At 39.9% G+C, this 19509-nt stretch overlaps 2 protein-coding genes across 6 annotated transcripts in view; one reads left to right on the top strand and one right to left on the bottom strand.

Annotated features, from left to right (window-relative positions):
* The window catches only part of LOC144672701 (cysteine/serine-rich nuclear protein 2-like), a 73056-nt gene extending 71197 nt beyond the window's left edge, over window positions 1–1859 (bottom strand). For all 5 annotated transcript variants that reach the window (XM_078534623.1, XM_078534625.1, XM_078534622.1 and 2 more), the window contains exon 1: window positions 1384–1859. The gene's annotated coding sequence lies outside the window, so the exon portion shown is untranslated. The remainder of the gene's footprint in view (window positions 1–1383) is intronic.
* On the top strand, window positions 1563–13725 carry LOC144672597 (uncharacterized). The gene is made up of 3 exons (XM_078534420.1): window positions 1563–2073; window positions 8670–8864; window positions 11795–13725. The coding sequence occupies exons 1-3, from the start codon at window positions 2034–2036 to the stop codon at window positions 13723–13725; spliced, it is 2166 nt and encodes a 721-aa protein (XP_078390546.1). The 5' UTR covers window positions 1563–2033.
* Window positions 13726–19509: the final 5784 nt, after the last annotated feature.

The raw sequence follows: 19509 nt of genomic DNA, 5'->3' as shown, positions 1-19509 counted from the left end.
CGATTATGAGGAACAGCAACTCTTTTGTGAACAAGTTTTCGGTATTCATGGAAAAATGGAAGGAACTGCAGAACGTAATCCCTAGAAAAAGGTGGCAACAGCTCTGCAATCCCATGTAATAACTGAATAGAATTATAGAATGGTTACAGCACAGGAGGCCTATCAAGCCCATATTGAATCTCTGCAAGAGCAATTTAGCTGGTCCCATTCCCTTCCCCTGCAATTTCTTTCCCTTCAGGTGCTTACCCAATTTCCTTTGAGACAGTTTTTTTTCCTATTTTACACCGTAAACCCTAATCATATGCTTTGAAATCATGAGACCCAGAAATCCTTGCATATCAACTTCTGAAAATGGGGTTCTTCCTAAACAGTCCTTCACTTTGGTGATTAAGAAACTACAGTGTTATAAGATGAATCCGTGATTAATATTGTGTCCATTTTGTTTCCAGTGACAGTGTTACAACTGTGTGTTGCCCTTGGGCAGGAATCCATTAAAAACCAAGCTTTATTAGGATAGCTTGCACAAAATCTCAACTATATTGTTTTTCCCATCTAGTTCAGAGACAATTTAGTCAATTAAAACTCAATTTTTTACCAACAGCTTTGCTAGAATAAATAATATTCACCGCAATATAGGATTGAATGGAAATCATAAAAATACATCCCTCTGTGAGACTTTTAAAGCATATTTTGCTCTTCCCATAACATGTTTTACAGTCATTAAAATACATTATACCCGTATAATAAGCAGATCCAGAGTAGCTGAACACAAGTGCCATCCATGTCACAATTTCAGTGTCTGGAGGGAGTGGGGGTGGGAGTAAGACTCCTTGATATTTACATACTAACTTAATTTGGTGGTAAATTTATATTAGAGAATGAGGTTGCTATAGATTTCAATAAAGGCAGAACAAAAAGGGACTCCTAATGTACCGAGAAATATATAATGCGCGGAGACGTGAGAGAGTTCAGCAAGCATTAATATTGGATGTAGTTATTTGCTTAATGTTTTACCGTACCGTTTACGGGGTGTCACCAGAAGAATGCTCACACTACATTGCAGTTGACCCGCTTTACTGTAACTGTGGGCGAACTAGATTTTGACATTTGATCTGCACAACTAGTGGGTAAAGGGCAATGCCGTTCGGAAAGGTAAATGAGGAGCAATGAGAAGGAGATGGTATTTAACATGACATGATTCATCAACTGATCACTAGTTCTGACGAAAATTTACCGGCGACTATCCCGGAAACCGCATCATAAACGGTGTCAAAGCTTGTTTATAGCCAGCCGAATCATTCAGCAGAAAATAGCATTCTGCCATCCTTGTTAATGACGGACCAATGATCATGCACAAACAAGTAAAAAAACGCAATCCCCTACCTGAAATGTAGATTATAATCGGCAGTTTCCCTCCTATTTAAGTGCTGTACAGGGATTTAAATGGCGCTTGGCTGGGCGAGTCCCTTTTTTTCCTCCACAACAGCCTTTCATACAATATATATTCAACCCCTTTTCCAAACAGATTCGTGTTAAAGAAAGTGTTCTTTTTTTTTGCCGGTGGAGGTGTTTGGGTTTGTTGCGATCAGAGGAAGGTTGGCAGGCGATGGTTTAGATTGTAAGGGCCGGGGCGGGGGTAGGGTTGGGGGGGTGTAGGGAAGAAGCTAACTTAAGTTGGTAGTGGTGAAATTGACTGGTGAAACTGACTTGCCGCAGCCCGTACTCTGACCAGCTACAATGTACCGACCTGTCTAACAATAGGCTCGACGTTCCACAGCGCCGCTATTTATAGACGTGACGCCACCCAGGGACTCCGAGCGCCTGCGTGGAGAGCTCCGGTGCATCTTGGGAGTTGTGGTTTGTTGTTCTTCTCTCGGTTCTTGCTGTCAAGGGTCCAAACAAGCTCACATTTACCTGCGCCCTTCTTAAAAAAAGGACGCGTATGCCCAAGTAACCTTCAGTTAGCCTTGTGACTAGTGTCATTTCCCATTGTCATGTCCTGTGGAGACATGAAATCCACACCGTGAACGTCGATGTCGATTTCCGAGCACCGCCAGTGCGGCGTCAACCCAGGTAAACAATCGTTCATTCATGACACATCGCTCAAGGTGCCAAAACACCGGTGTGAGAATTCGCCTCACCTCCCTCACCTGCCCCTTCCACTTAGATGGGCAAAAGATTAAGGGAAAGTTAAAATACATACATATATATATCGGTTCTTGTAACTATTTGAGGGTTTTTTCCTCAGTTGTGTGCCTTTTCACAAACAATATGGACAATAAAGAGGACAAAAGTAAGACTGACTCTGAGAGCACTATTCTGACACCCAATGAAAGCGACAGTGACCTCTCCACGACTGTCCAACGAGCAATAGGAAAAATTGAGACAGCGCAGCTGGCGAGAGCAAGACAGGTAACGATCACTTGCAGAAGGGAAAATATGATCAGTTATAAATAGCGAGGGCAGCAGCAATCGCGTATTTTCACAAAAAAATCACTTAGAAGGACGGTTCCTGGCTGAGTGTTATATAAGTTTGTACTAAAATTTACATTCGTCGAAACATCCAGTCCTGAATTTAGAAGAAGCGGGAACATCATTCCCAATTTCAGCACCATCGTGTCACTGTAACTTGAAGGATATTGAAGCACAACGTATTTATGATTCTGACCAAATAGCTACACCCGAAACATTGGTCTATCTTGTTTTCTTTAGAGGCTGACTGACCTGCTGTCGATTTCTCGCATTTTCTGCCTTTATTTCAGGTTTCTTCGTTTTTTTTCATTTTGTTTTCCCTCGACTTGAATCTGGGACCGGAATCTCAATAGAAACATTGTATTCCAAAGGAGCGTTCCTTGACAGGAAGAAAGCAGATAAGATGTTTATTGTCCCAGTGACACTGCTTTGAAAGTTCATCAACCTTGACATTGACATTTATATACCTCACACGTTAAAACGAGTTATGAGTCGGTGGCAAAGTGGTACTCAGCGTGACAGCTTGAACACTCCACAGAGTGCAAGCATGTGGGTCGATCCAGTTCTCTGCTCAATCCCCGATCTCCCCACAGCCCTGGACAACAGTAGGTTAATCTGCTGGAGGCGTCCTGTCTGGGCTGTACGCCTGAGGCCTCCTAGTGGCCACCCGGAGCACACAAGCAGGAGTCGGGAAGCAGGTTACTTTGAAAGCAACAAAAGTACGATTCCAGGCAGACTGATCAAATTATTAGCTGCATGGAGATCACAAGTTCAAAAAAAAAACAAATGAATCCCTCTTATTGCTATAAAATCATAGAGGAGTACAGCACAGGAGGCCATTCGGCCCATTGAGTCTGCGCCAGCTCTTTCGAAGAGTAATCCAATTGGTCCCGCTCCTCTGTTCTTTTTCCAGAGCCCAGCAATTATTTCCCCTTCACCATTCGTATTGAGGGCTTGATGGGCCGAAATCCTCTTCTTACTCTAGACATAATGTGATCTTTTTGGGAATATTTTGGATCTTGAGGTTTTATTGAGGATCATTGTTGCATAATTTAATTGAATTATTTTGATTTGCACAGAGGCATACACAGAATGATGGCGAGCTTTAGTGAACCAGAACTGAGATTTGAACTTGATGTTGGCATTTTATCTGCTCCTGAGACTGGAACTTTATTTTCAGAGAAACAGAGATGATTAGAGGAAATTGTGGGGCATGTTTTATTAAATTTATGGAGACTGGGATTGTCAGTCACATAGCTGATAGAATTTCTCATTGTACTCTCCATATATAGTATCTGAAACTGACATTTTATTTTTAAAAATGTGAATGATATTTGTGGATACTGTTATTTCAAATTCTAAAATTGCCATTATTCAGAACCTTATTGTTGTCCGTGGCCTTGGCAACCGGGAGTCATTGTGGCAGATTGTACTGAAACAAAACAGACCATTTTTCCTTCAAAGCAAAATACTGCGGATGCTGGAAATCTGAAATAAAAACAGAAAATGCTGGAAAAACTCAGCAGGTCTGACAGCATCTGTGGAGATATAAGCAGAGTTAACATTTTGCGTCCATATGACTCTTTGTCAGAGCATTTTTCCTGCAGTGTTTTTAACTTGGTAGCTCATTTGGAATCTTTTTAATTGTTCTTGGGATGCAGGCATACTGGCAAGGCCAGCATTTATTGCCCATCTCTAAGTGCCCAGAGAAGTGCTGGGCCTTCTTCTTTAACCAAGGATAGTAGTTTTGGATACAACTGAGTGGCTTCCTACATCTGTGTGTTATATGTCTGTATATAATGTGTGTGAATATGCTACTGAATAAGGTCTGTCATATTACATGTATGAGGAGGGGGAAGCATAAACCCACTGGTGATTTTTTCTTGTTTTGGCTCGAACAAAGGATTAGCAAATGATTTGTATTTGTAAAGTTCTCACATTTTACACTCCTAGCAGTTGTCTGTGGGAAGCCATTGAGTGAAGAGGGTTTATAGATGAGAACATTGAAGCCAAACAGCACTACACAGTACAAGTTACCAGGGAGGCATTGAATATTCAATGAAATAAAACATATTTTCTATTATCACACTGTACATTGGTGATGAGCTATTACCCTGGTTGGGAGGTCCTGGTAATGGGGAAGAGATGAGATAATGGTGATTGAATGAAAGTTTTCCCCAGTGTACTCACCAATATTTATCCCTCAAGCAAAATTACAACAAAACAATTATCTGGTAATTTATTTCATTGCTGTTTGTGGGATCCTGTTGAGCACAAATTGACTGCAGTGTTTTCTCGCATTACAACAGTAGCTACATTTCAATGGTACTTCAACAGCTTTAAAGCACTTTGGGACATCCCGAGGTCATGAAAGGCACTACATAAATACAGATCTTTCATTTTTTTCTTCATTAAGATGCAATTATGTTTTCTTCATTTTTTACAGCGGGGCATAGATAGGCTGAGTGAAGTGCTTTGCATCTTTTAGAAGTAGTTAACATTTCCAAAAAAATCCTGCAATTGTTGAAACTACTAATTTGCTTGAATAGCTTACCTCTTTTTGATCTTTTCTTTTAACATTTGCCAACAGGAAGTTGCAGAACGCTTGAGGGACATTCTAGACAAAGTGAATTTTGCTTTGAGCCACGCAAGATTTGACCACCAACAAGTGCCAAAAATCACCTTTACCCCTGAAAGAAAGGAAAGGGAATGGTTGATAGATACGATCACTGAGTTTGCAACCGGCAGCAGCACCAAAGAGGAAATCTTAAAGTTTATTCTACAATGGCTATCAGACAGCAGTATGTGGTTTATTATAAACTAGTTGATTTTCAGTGGCTTTACACACTGAGGGGGGAATTTTAACCTAACTCTCCCAATTTGAGAAGCAGAGAAGTAGGTTTGATTGGAACGTAGGACTTTCTCTGCAGTACAGGCTGAGGAGCTGGGTGGTGCAAAAACATGACATTTCAGTAATACGGCTGGTGGGAGGGTGTAATTATGGTGTGACAAGTTTACATGGGCAGATTCATTATAAATGTGGACATAGGAATTTATAATGGAAAAAGTTGACATAAAATTTTAACAAAAATGTGACAAGGAAATAAGTTTTGTACACAGGAAGTGTGCATAAATGTAAGATTTTTGATATATTATTATAGATAGTGTATTGAACATAGAAGCAATCATTCCTATTAGGAATGTAGGCAAGAGAAGAGGACTTCCAGGTCATCCCATCAACCAGGATCCAATTCAACCATTTATTATCATTTTCCATCACAATTCCCTTGCTCTCTGCTGGATATGAGCCAGACCCAGTTTCGATTTGAACACTTCAACAGTCAGTATTTATGTCACAAGGTTTAATCAACAAAGCAACACTCAGTGAAAATTATGCTTATCTGATTACCCAGCAGGTAAAGACACTGGAGCAGTAAGGTATACAAACTAGTAGGTGCCAGGTTTGACTCATGGTCTGTGTTGCATTATCTCAGTAGGAGCACTACAATTTGGTTACTTATGAGGGAAAATCAGCAAGGGTTCTATTACTGTTCAGCAGCTCTTGATGGAATATGCTCATGTGTGGATATCCAGTGAGAACAGCATCACAGTTGAATAGCTTAATATCATTAATTGGCAAAAAGCACAATGAAAGATACTAACAACAAGATGGGATATATTGGGTGTAGGTCAAATCTTGTATCGAATTGATGTTTCTCACTTGGTTAAATTGCATATTGGAACCATGCATCTTTTAGGCATGCACTTAGGTGGAGTCAGCTGTAGGTTCTAAGGCAGGTTGTTGACTGTAAGTGTAGACTTGGAATGGAAGCTTTCAGAGTTATTCCCTCATGTTTATCAAGTGGGTCTTTTTGATTTTATATTTGCTATGTAACCCAAACACATGTTGCAACATATCATTGAGCTCTAAAAGGACTGCAGAGTAAGACTAATATTTCATTCCTAATGCAACAATCACATCCGGATGAAGCCAAACCACTTCATATGAACAGAATTATAAATGCACCTTTAAATGGTGTGTCACACATTAGAGTATTAGACTGTTAAAATATGTATTGTGACACTTATCAGGGGCTAGAATGATGGGCCTTCTGGTGTGCACTCTTGGATAAAATCAGCCCTTACAAATACCCAGGTTTTGTTTCAAGAAGCCTAATAATATGCTTATCAGTTTGTTTTTAATTTAAATGAAGTATTTTTGTAGTTTCACATTACTATAGTGTGCATTAACATTGACGAACCAGACAGAACAATTTCTCACTAAGTAATATTTTACTGAACCAATATCGGGCCCTGAATGTTATATCAAGATGATGTTAGCTTGGAGTCAGCCATTTTGTCCTAAGTGCCCACTTTGGACTAAAAATGATAGACCAGAGTATCTCCTAAATCTTGAAAAGCTAGGAACAATGGAGGTCCAAAGAGACTTCAGGGGTCAGGTATATAGATGTCATAAATGTCATAAACAGGTACAGTAATTAATCAAAAAAGCTAATGGAATGCCGATATTTATATCTAAAAGACTAGAATACAAAGGGGTAGAAGTCTTGATTAAGCTATACAAAGCCCTGGTTAGACCACACCTGGCGTACTGTGAGCAATTCAGGCCAACACATCTTAGGAAAGACATATTGGCCTTAGAGGGAGCGCCTTGTAGATTCACTGGTTTAACCCAGATACCATTCCAAAGATTAAATTGTAAAGAGAGATTACACGAACTAGGGTTGTATTCCCTGAAATTTTGAAGGTTAAGTGGTGATTTAATTGAAGTTTTCAAAATATTAAGGGAAATGGATTGGGTAGAGAAAGACTAGTTCCACTGTTTGGTTGGGGAGCCAAGAACTAGGGGGCATAGTCTAAAAATTAGAGCCAGACCCTTCAGGAGTGAAACTCAGAAATACATCTACACACAAAGGATGGTAGAAGTTTGGAACTCTCTTCCACAAACAGCAAATGATACTGGATCAATTGTTCATTTTAAACCTCATATTGATAGATTTTTGTTAACCAAACGTATTAAGTGATATGGGACAAAGGTGGGGTATATGGAGGTAGGCCACAGATCAGCCATGATTTCACTGAATGTGTGGCACAGACTCAAGAGGTTAAATGGCCTCCACCTGTTCCTATAAGTGCCACTCTTACTGACATCCTGAATGGAAATGTTGGGAATAGGGTGGAGTCTCATTAGAAAGAAAGAGTTTGCATTTATATAACACCTTCCCTCCCACCTCAGGACATCCCAAAACACTTCACAGCCAAAGAAGTATTTTTGAATTGTAGTTACTATTGTCATGAAGGAAATAGAGCAACCAGTTTGTACAGCAATCTTCCACAAACAGCAATTAGATAAATAATCAGATCATCTGTTTTGATGATGTTGGTTTGAGGGATAAATATTGACCAGGAGAAATGGAAGAAGTTGCAGATTGTGATCTCAAAAAAGGCAGTACAAATTTGGCAATCCTATGTAATAAAACAGAATTTGACTGAATCAGTCACAGTAAACCAGTTTCCCTGGTCATGATTTGAACTCATGTGACCCAGCTCCTGAGATTGATGTGTTTAATAGGGTAGTATAGAATGAGCTTTACTCTGTATCTAACCCCATGCTGTACCTATCCTGGGAGTGTTTGATGGGGACTGTGTAGAGGGAGCTTTATTCTGTATCTAACCCCATGCTGTACCTGTCCTGGGAGTGTTTGATGCAATAGTGTAGAGGGAGCTTTACTCTGTATCTAACCCTGTGCTGTACCTGCCCTGGGAGTGTCTGATGGGATAGTGTAGAGGGAGCTTTACTCTGTATCTAACCCTGTGCTGTACCTGTCCTGGGAGTGTTTGATGGGGACGGTGTAGAGGGAGCTTTACTCTGTATCTAACTCCATGCTGTACCTGTCCTGGGAGTGTTTGATGGGTACAGTGTAGAGGAAGCTTTACTCTGTATCTAACCATGTTATGCCTAACTTGAGAGTGTTCAAAGCTGATAATGCTCTGTGCTCAAGATGGAAAGTGTTTCACTTACTAACACTAAATTCTTCACCTTGATGAAGCCAAAAAAAAAAATGCAAATAAGAATAATAAGTGCTCTTAAAACAGGAGCAGCTTTATGTATGGCCAGATGTGCTGTTTCAATCTAATTTACAAATATAATTTTATCTTATCCATATATTTTGCAGATCAAATACTAATTGATGAAGAAGACTTCGAGGAGGATGGAGAAGTTGAAAAAAGGTCAGCTGAATGGATTGAGGAAGTTAACGTGAAAGTGCAATCAAGCTTGGCTTCTTCACAAGAATGCATAGACAATCTGCATAAACTATCTAACACTCTGTTTAGTCTTCAACATGAGCATGCAAAGCAAAAACCAGCAGGTAAATTTAGAAAAGTATTAGATTTTGCCATGTGTCCAAGTGTCCAAATTGACAGAAGACAGCCACAATTTTCAGATCCAGGAAAATAATGAGTTATGAGTTGGAGACGATGTCGTGGGTGTTGATTTCAGCATAACTGTAAAATGGAGGGAAGAGAAAGATTATATGGGACAGCAAATTATGAGCTTAGAAGTTGTTTTTTCCAAATGTATACAAAAATTCATGTTTCAAGTTGTGCTGAGCATTTTAAAAGGTTGTCACTTTCCATCTCAGCAAAGCATTTCAATCTCCAAACTTCTGTACATCAGAACCCCAAAATTTAAGAATGTAACTTTAAGGACTCATTGCGTAGAGGTTGTAGTCAATGCAGGAAGTGGCCACAGATGTGTACATGGACATGAGAAAACCTCAACTCACCAGGAAACAAAATGAAAACTGGGCCAGGAAGCATCTTCTGCAGGGTACCTTCATTCAGTTGAAGACCATTTGCCTTAATGCTACCCCACTGAAGACTGTTTACAGCAAGCTAAATATCAAACTGACACTAGACAGGAACAAATGACTTTTAAGACAGTATAGGATGAAAAATGTGAAGATGAGTCTCAGGAACCATGACATGTATGACCATGACAATGAAGCCAGTTCTCTCTCTAAAGTAAATGCAAAATACTGTGGATGCTGGAAATCGGAAATAAAAACTGAAAGTGTTGGAAAAACTCAGCAGGTCTGGCAGCATCTGTGGAGAGAGAAACAGAATTAATGTTTCAAGTCCAATATGACTCTTCTTCGGAAGTTCCGAAGACATGAATTAGTACTGATGTTGAAACAATCCATCGTTGTCAGCATCCTTCCATCTACAAAAGATGATGGATACATAGCAAACAATCCATTTCAGATGGGGTATCTTCATATAGCACACCTTTGCTGATGGCTGAAGGGGCCAATCCTTGAGAAGCAGGTTCTGCCACAAGTACCGCACATGAAGCTACCAGCTTCATCAGTGCTGATGTTGAAACAATAGTAATATGATAAATTCTTGTGACTATTAGACGAGACTTCCTTCCTCTTTGTCCTCGAGTTCACCAATTTTGTTGATTAGAGTGAGGGGAGTTAATGTGAAAGGATCGTCATAATCACTACAGTTTTGCATAACAGAGCTATTTTTGGATTGTCACTTGATTGTGTTTAAAAGCTGTTGAAAATGACTTTTCTTTTACTTAGCCTAAGGAGAACCAAGTCCTGTGGTACACTGCAGTGTGTACTGTAATATTGTCAGATAAATAGCTTTTATCTAAAATTGACCTTGTACAAACATAACATTTGGGGGTCATGTGACACAGTGGATAGCATCCCTGCCTCTGAGCCAGAAGCTCTGGGTTCGAGTCCCACCCAGGACTTGATGACCAAGGAAGATGTGGCCAAACAAGCGATTACCAATCTGAAAATCCTTTCAACACACTCCAATGGCAGACAGTAAGAGTGGGAGAGATTTCTGGTCAGCTGTGTGATGGATAGAAAGTTGCAGCCTCTACCATCACTATCCAAAAGCTCCAGACTACAACATACCTGTAAAAGTGTATGTTGAGATCGCAACTTGGCTTCCCTGAGTGATCTATAACACATCCCAACTATTTAGCATAAATTATCACTGGACTGAATGTTAAACTTTATTATGGATGCATATTCTGATGGTTTTATATTGAATCATTTTTATGGAGGTGGGTTGATTACTGTCCAGTTTTGATGGGGTAAACTTGCAGTGTGACAGTCAATAATATGGACATACCACATCCAAAATACTTCCTACGGACCGGGTTATAGTTGGATTTCTGCTGATTCTCTACCCCACCACAATCTGTACAGCAAGCATCATTAACTTGATATAAAAGCAGAACATGTTGGAAACACTCAGTGGGTCAGGAAGCATCTGTGGAAAGAGAAACAGTGTTGATGTTATAGGCGGATGACACTTTATTAACATAGCTGGAAGGCAAGCATAAGCAAATTCACATGTTTAATTGGTGCCCTTGACAAGCCCTTAAATGCTATTACAGGATCTGTTAAACCAAGGATTTGTCAAACCAAATTGCTCCCCAAATTAACTTTAGGAACATGGTCAGAAATGGGGTAATACTCCAGTAATACTAATATACTAAATTACCACACATTAATGGACAGAATAATTTCCAAATAGTTTTATTTAAAAACTGAATTCAAAATCTCAACCTGTCATGGTGAAATTTAAACTCATATTTTCTGGATCATTAGTTCAGGCTTCTGGATTACTGGTCCAGTAACATAACCACTATGCTTCTGTACCTGATTGCATTAAGTGTTTTTCATGTCCTCATGATGTCCCAAAGTCCTTACTAGCCAATGATTTATTTCTGAAGTGTAGTCACTTTTTTTATAATCAAACATGGCAACCACTTTGCACACAAACAGCACTCAGATAAATTACCAGCTAATCTGTTTGGTTGATGGACAAACGTTAGTTTGGATACCAAGAAAATTCATTCCCCTGCTCTAACTTCAAATCCTTTATATCCACCTGAATGGAGAGATAGGGTCTCAGCTTAATGTTTCACCTGAAAGATAGCTCTCTTAATGCAGCAGTCTCTCAGTAGTGACCTGTTATATCAGCTTAGATTTGGCGCTGAAGCCCTGAATCGGAGCTCGAACCCATAATCATTCAATTGAGGTGAGAGTACTATCACTGAGCCAAACTGATATTTAGTAAGTTGCATTGCACAATGTTAAAATCATTCAGAGTACACATGAAATTGCACAATATCCAATTCTGATGGAAAGAAAGAGAAAGACTTATATTGATATTGGTATTGATATACCTTAAACACTGTCAAAAAGTTTTGAAGCATAAAACATAATAAAGTGTGCAATAATTGGTCTTACCCTGTGATTCTTTGCAGGTCCTGGTGGTAAAGGTACCATTTTGAAATGGTGGAGGGAGAAAAAGATGGATCCCAAAACACTCATGCATCTTCTGGATATGCAGCCAATGAGTACAGCGAAAATGATGGAACCGAACATTGCAAAACAGTTGGACGCAGTAGTGGGAGAGATTGATATGATACTAACAGACATCACAAAATCTCTTCCTTGCAAGAAAGCCCAGACAATTGCCTTCAGATACATAAGGAAATTCATAGAGAATCTTCACAAAGCATTTCACAGTCGGTCACAGGAATATTTTGAGGTAGAAAATGAATTGAGAAAGTCAGACTCATTTGGCTCCCAGGGTTTTGAAGATAACTTGGTGAATGAGCTAAAACATCTTCAAGAACACAGTAGTGCACTTAAAACACGAGCTGAATTAGCGGAACATCATTACAAGGAAGCATGTAGCACTAACTATAATCTGGAAAACACCATTAAACTCTTGAGGTCCAAAGTTGCACAGCTACAAAACGCTAAGAAAACACCCTCTCATGAGCAAATCACTTCTGAAAATTTCTCTCCATCTGAAGATTTGCAAATAAAAACAAAGCAGGTGCCCAAAATAAATAAAAGAACCACACTTTTGAAAAAATCAAACGACAAAATCACTCCTGTAGAAAGTCTAAGGGGGAATTATCCCTTCAGTCAGGAGCACAAAAATATTCTTGTTGATGGACATGATAGACTTGATGGTCAAAGGACTGTCCCTGTAAAATCCACAGAAGAAAATATTTCCTTTGGAGAACCTCAGAAACAATGGGCTATCCTAGAAGTATCCAAGGAAGAAAACATACCCTTTGGAGAACCTGAAGGGGAAAATATTCCCACAGAAGTGTCCAATGAAAGGATTTCTCCCACAACTCAGCCCAAATTGGAGAAGGTTCTTAATGAAGCAGTGAATGGTAAGATGCATAAATCTAATCCTAATGGAAGAAAGAAACAGAGGGCATCAGCTCGGAAAGAAGAAGCTTTAAAAACCAAGGCTAAGCAGGTAGTTGTAGACTTGCTCACAGATTTTCAAACTGCTGTTTTGTATTCGCTGGATCATGGATTGAGCAGTGGCAAAGAACTTTCACCTGATGATGTCTGTAAAGTCCAAGCTCTTCTCAAGTCTGCTGAATTAAAAAACGTTTATGGAGTGATTGAGAAAACAATCAAAGAAATATTTTCCAAGCCAAGGCAGAACTTCAAGCAAGAGGTCAGTGAGCAACAAATCCAAGTATTAAAGCCATCAAAGGAAAGCCTAGTGGAGAAATCGAAGGATAAACAACCTGAATTTACGACTTTTGCTGAACTTCTGGAAGAAATTTCCAGATTCAGTATTATTCAAGAGATTGCACTTGATGAATTAAGTGCCCAAATTCAGTATTTCATTGAAGAGGCCAAACAGAACAAAAATATGTCCCAGCAAGAAGCCCACTTCTATGAAAAGACCCTGGAAGCCTTGGACACAGTTCTGACGCTTGAGAAAATGTCCTCTCAGGCTGGAATGGATCAGTTAATCAGGATTCGAGAGACAACCAAGAATCTATACTCTATCAACAGCGTCCTTGGGCTTAAAGGAAAGGAAATTAAACTACAGGCAGAACATGGTAAGAAGGAAGGAGTTCTTCTGCCCAATATGGCAACAGAGATAATAGAAAGAACAACACAATCCAGGGGAAAGGTCTTCCAGGCTGCTGATACCGAAAACATTGTGGATGGGTCATATATCGTAAATGTGACATACCTAAGAAAAAATTATAAAACTTTGGACCAAGCAGTGTATAATGGTATAATTTCCAGACAACTCCATGCCATAGCAACACACCTTATTCATCAAACATTAACTACAGTTCAGCTTCGACTGGCTTACCTGTTCAGAAAGTACATCACCTTCCGTCATATCCAAACCGTTAGGTAGATGCATACCTGTCATTAATTTTAAAAAGTAGCTGATATCAATTTGACCAGACTATTGTACCTTTCACTAAAAGTTCTTGTTGGGTTAAATGAGCATAAACTCATAATGCATATCAGTACAAATGCTGATTTTGGATGTTTGAAATCAGTCAGAAATTGACAACTTTCCCATGAGAATGTCAGCTTGGCTTATTGAGGCACCTCTGAGTCAAAAGGTTGTAGGTTCGAGCCCCATTGCAGGACTTGAGCATATAATCCAGTCCAATACTCCTAGTGCAGTATTGAGGGAGATCTGCTTCCTCAGAGGTGCCATCCATCAGACGAATTGTTAAAACCAAGAACGGTAAAGATCTCCTGGTACTCTTTGAAGTAAAGAAGGGTGTTTTTCTGGCCAACATTCCTCCCTCAATCAACAAACACTAAAAAAAAACAGATTAACTGATCATTCAGCATTACATCGCTGCTTGTAGGACTTTGCTGTTTGCTGTCGGTAAAATGGCTGTTGTGTTTAGCCATGTAACAGCAATTACTGCAATCCATCGTGTATGACGTGCTTTGGGGTGTTTCTGAGAACTTCTGTCTTAGAAATGGGAATATTACAGATTTTCTCCCTCAATTTTCTCCCTCTTGAAGAAAGTGACTTACTCTCGTATGTGGCTCCAGCAAATGTCCAGATCTTCATCTATTCCTGTTCTTCAAGTGAGCTTAAACAGTGATACTTAGATCTTCCAATGGACGTAACAGTAGTAAATAGATTACTGCTGACATTAAGTTGACATCTAGTCTTGACTGTTAGCAGGCTATTTGACTATGAATTATGGCCAAACCAAATTCTGTTTTTACCCAACATCTACCTATCATTGGATATTAATCAGGGGCAAGGTTCCAGGCTGTTTATTTTTTCCCTCCTGAGCCCAAGGATGCTGATGCTACTTGATGCAGCACCCTACTATTGCCCTACGTGACATCAACTCACTGAGCACTGATTAGGGATCAAACATGGGACTTTACTAGTTTGCATGGCTCAGAACCATATTGTATTTACCCACTGGAGTAGTGGTAATAGATTTAAGCAATAAGCTTCATTCCTGTAGCAGAGATCTAATGTAAACTCTATTAAATTACTTTGCTAGCTCTGTGTGACAGGCTCATGGTGATCTTGGCTGTCTATAGCACTCATACCATATTCTGCTGAAAAAAAATACGAGCTCGCTCAGTCTCTTAGTGAGTACCAGGCAAGATATTAGAACAAAAAGAACAAACGTCAAAATTGAGTTCATGTTAAGATAGTGTATGAAAGAGATGAGCTTCAATGGGCTTCTTCTTTGACTTCTATATTCATATGTTCTGAAGTACTGTCATGTGTAGTATTAAGCCATTCAGACCAGGAAGCTCCCATGGTTTATTCCCAATATGTGCACAGTTAGCTGATTTCAGCCAGGGCCAGTCCTGGCGTGCTACAGTGGACCTTGACATCGCTTGGCTAGAGAAGAGAAAAATTAGCAAGTGTTCTTGCTTCCACTGCTGTCCAGTGATTTTAGCTGGGAATTGTTAAGTGCATGAACATTGCCTAAGGTCAGGATTGGCTTCAGTCTGGTGCTGGAGACACCTAGGACTAAAGCCCACTCCGAGTTTGGGTCTTTGGGAGATGAGGAGAGAAAAGAAAAGAAAGTCTGAAAAAGGATTTGGAGAATAATTTCGTTGGCACCTCCCCCTGGATTTCTTTGCCCAGTGTATGCTTGGTCTCAGTCACTTTGCCAGGAGGAAGGGAGAAGGAAGAATGATAAAATAAAGTGCTGTCATTCAGCCCAATTGTAGCACAAGGTGATGGTTGGGAACATACCACAGAAAATGGTGGCAAAGGAGCATCTAAAGTGCAGGGTCAGATTCATTTATTCATCTTTATGTCTTTCTTTCTCCTTTAAGAAATTATTTGAACAGCAGGATGTCTGATGTTAGCAGTAACAATGAAGCGGTTGCTCAGGATCTGTACAGATTTGCCAACAGGCTTGAAGCACGTGTAAAGTCCAGCATGCAGCACTGGGATGCAAGACAGCAACTAGTTAATCAGAGTCGCCAAAGGCACTTGAATCGAATGACTGACTTGTTCAATCAGGTGTGTTCTGATTTTAGGATGATGTACATTTAGTACAATCTGTTTTGTTTAATTCATGAGTTTAGCTTTTCATTTTTAACCCCACTAATAACCCTTGTTGGTTCTGTGGAGGCAATAGTCTCTCGTTTTTCAGTCATCCTCATCCTTTCTGCCCAATCGGATATCCCCAAGCCACACAGCCTCCACAGCTGGCTGGAATCCTCCAAGATCCAAGCCCTTGTGAAAAGTGTCACAAGGAAGCAAACAATTCAGGAATGATTCCCCCTCTGATATTCCCTTGTACTTCAATGCAGCAAAAAGGTTGAGTTGGGAACTCTGGAAGATCTACTCAATTACATCTATTAGTATGATCTAATAGAATGGCAGAACTGGGTCGAAGGGTTAAATGTCCTAGCCCTGTTCTCATGTGTGGATGGGGAAGGAGGTTATATCGGGTATAGCTGGGATGTGTTGTTATCTACCCATCTTCTGGCCCCAGCTGCTCATTAAAGTGACTACTTGGGTGGGATATCAGAGGGTAGCTGGAAACTATGTAATGTAACCCAGCAATAGTCACTGTCTTGAGGAGGAAAGATCAAAAATAAAAGTCTATTACCATTGTATTCATATTCTTTTTAAAGCTTAAACACCATGTTGGCCTACACTTGTTTAGTCCATTTCTGGCCAAACCAACAAATCCAAGGACTAGGAAGCAGTTCAGGTACCCCCTTCAGCCGACGTTTTTGATAGCATCCAATAGACCGTGTTATCTTCGTGGTCAAAGCAACTGTGCGTCTTCAGCTTTTCTTAGAGTGAGGTATGAGTTCAGTCTTACAGTTTTAAGAATTTCAACTGAATAATGCTAAATAGGCCTCACCTTTCTTATGGCAAAAACAGAGTATGTTAGGACACTTTCGTGTTTCCACTGCAAATAGGGCAACAGGATGAGTGACCTTGGATAGGCATTGCTCCATTAAGTGGACCCATGGCTTGGTCATGGTGACCCCTGGCATGGTTTGTGCATGGGTGTTCTCAGCTTTCCTCCTTGAATCAGATTCAGCAGACCACCACTTTATGGGCAGTATGCAGTAGCTTTGTAAACCAAGCTAGAGAAAAGTGAATGTACCCTGCTTACGAATGATAGCATAGAGTGGATATAAGAGAGGCATTTGATAAGAAATGTGGCTGAGTATGTCGCCCTGTTGTTGTAGGGGCAGACCTGCATTGTACTGAAACCTAACTGCATTACCTAACCAAAGAACATTCAATACTTGTTGTGATTGCAGTAAGCAAAAGACCCCAGCATGGTAAACGAATCCATTTACCGATGAAGTGCCAAAGAGGAAGGATTAAGGTCGTTAAGCTGATGGGTGCACAGCCAACCCATTCCACACTAGAGGTTGAGATTCATTGCTTGAGAGCTGTTAATGGTTTATTCCTGTCTTGTTCCTTTGCTATGATGGTGGACCTTTGGAGAAGAAGAGGAGAGAAACGGATCTTAGGGTCAATCCTGGTAGAATTTGGTTGCTAATCCAACACAGCCTGATGGGGAAAACCCAAGTAGGATTGCAAATGCAATTTCAAACGTAGGTCTTCTTATTCCTTACCTTCTTGACTTAACAACCATTACCAAACTGTAAAGCTGATGGGGAAAAGAGGACAACAGGATTAAGTTAGGACTTGAGCTAAACCACTGACCATATTGAATCCTAGAAAGGGACAAAGAAGACAAAGTTTTACTGAGCCCTCATTTGCACTACTCACTGTGGGATTACTGGGATCCTCTGATAGGGTCATGTTATCCAGGATGTTAACTTATATAAAGATGGAAATAAAGGTAAGTGGGACCTAATACAGCCTGCTCCATGCAGACTCCGACTAGAAGACAGTCTTTGTTACACATGAACATGTGTCTTGTGGTAGTCAAGTGCTAATATGACCTGCAGTAGTTGTTAGCTGTGTTCCTTAGTGCTCAGTGTAGTAATACGTTATTTAACACAGTTTGTTGTCAATCTTTGATTTGGTGGTGCAGTGATAAAGACTGCTCATATTTGCTCTTATCATTTATGTAGCCAAAATCATAAAGCATCAGGTTCATACCAGTCTATCCCAGGTTACCCTGACAACAGTAACAGATTGCCATCAAAAAGTGGCTTTATTTGGAATGCATAATCATCCCTGAACAAAGACATTGGAAAAATCAGCCTTTAAGATTACAGTTTATAGGAAAATCTAGTCCGCAGAGTGCTCATTATCACGTGGGTATAGGACAGGAAAGTGGAGTTAAGGTAGAAGATTAGCCATGATCTTATTGAATGGAAGAGCAGGCTCGAGGGGACAGGTGGCCTACACCTGCTCCTATTTCTTATATTTTTACGTAAATGTACACACAATACATTGGGAGAATGAATTTTCTGAATTCCACATTTTGTTTTTTATAGCTCCCAGTGTGTATGGTCTTGTCAGGCACCCCTAACACACCTACACATCATTAAAAGCTTTAAGTGGTGTGACTGGCACATAGTGAGGTTTTTTTATATAAAACAGAAATTACTGGATGATTAGGTTGTTATAAATACAGTTTCCTTTTTTTAAAGATAAGAGTCAAGTGGTTTGTTAGTTCAGATTTGGCCACTATTTGCCATGAAAGGACATACATTGTGCAGCTGCACATTTCAGCAATGCTGTACTCAAAGCTTCAACTACTTAAAACACTGCTGCTCTATGCAGCAGGTACAGGCTGAGATTCCAACAACAATCCTGTACAGCATCAATAAAGGTCATTTTTAAAGAAAGACTGGGAAATCCCTAGAGGAAGTTGCCTTGAAGCAGATCAACAGCAACTTTCTGCCAGTGAAAACGTCTTTAGTAATTTGCCTCAAATACACACATGTAGTTTATTTACAGAATATTACAAAAATAGATTTTGCCGGATTTATTTTTCACTCATATTATATATGACACAAATATTTAAGAAAGGTTGCAATTAGAATGCATCAATGCTGGAACAGAGGTCCAGATATCAAAAACAACAGCCCCACTAACTGCACCTTAGACTCTGAAACGAAAGTGTCCAACTTTAAAAGGAGAAACTAGTCCTAGTCCCACAGAACAATAGTTACTTTGCATGTATCAGAACACCCAACAGCATTTCAGGAAAAATAAAACAATAAGAAAATATATCAGGCTACCCTGGATTCAGTGTTTTTTTTGAACCACATTGTTAATGCTTAATCACATGATCTCTAGATATTATTCAGCACTGGAAACCTAGCCCATTAGCTCTTTCCGTAGGCCACATACAATTTAGGGATGCACAAAAGGCCAGAGTTGGAGGGGGGCAGAGACCTTGAAGGATTGTGTAGTATAAGGGTGTTTGGCATAGCAAGGGTTAATGTGGGACTGGAGAACAGTACTGCCCACAGTATAATGTAAATGGTCACATGACAAGGGATCTGGGTCAATCTAGGAGTATACAGAGACCTGTGTAGAAGTAAGCATGGAATTAGCTCATAGTTTGGGCTATACTTTGTAAATATGTAAATAGTTATGTGTTACCAATAAACAATACTGTTCAACCTTACAAGCCTCTAACCCTCTTACTGAGACCTACTGAACAAACCCTTACAACATAGTAGTAGGCAATGCACAAACCCAGAATGGAAGAAGCTAGAGTAGGTCCCTGTAATT

This window comes from Cetorhinus maximus, chromosome X (assembly GCF_964194155.1).
Source record: "Cetorhinus maximus chromosome X, sCetMax3.hap1.1, whole genome shotgun sequence".
Taxonomy (NCBI): Eukaryota; Metazoa; Chordata; class Chondrichthyes; order Lamniformes; family Cetorhinidae; genus Cetorhinus; species Cetorhinus maximus.
This window is presented reverse-complemented; position numbering and strand designations above follow the sequence as displayed.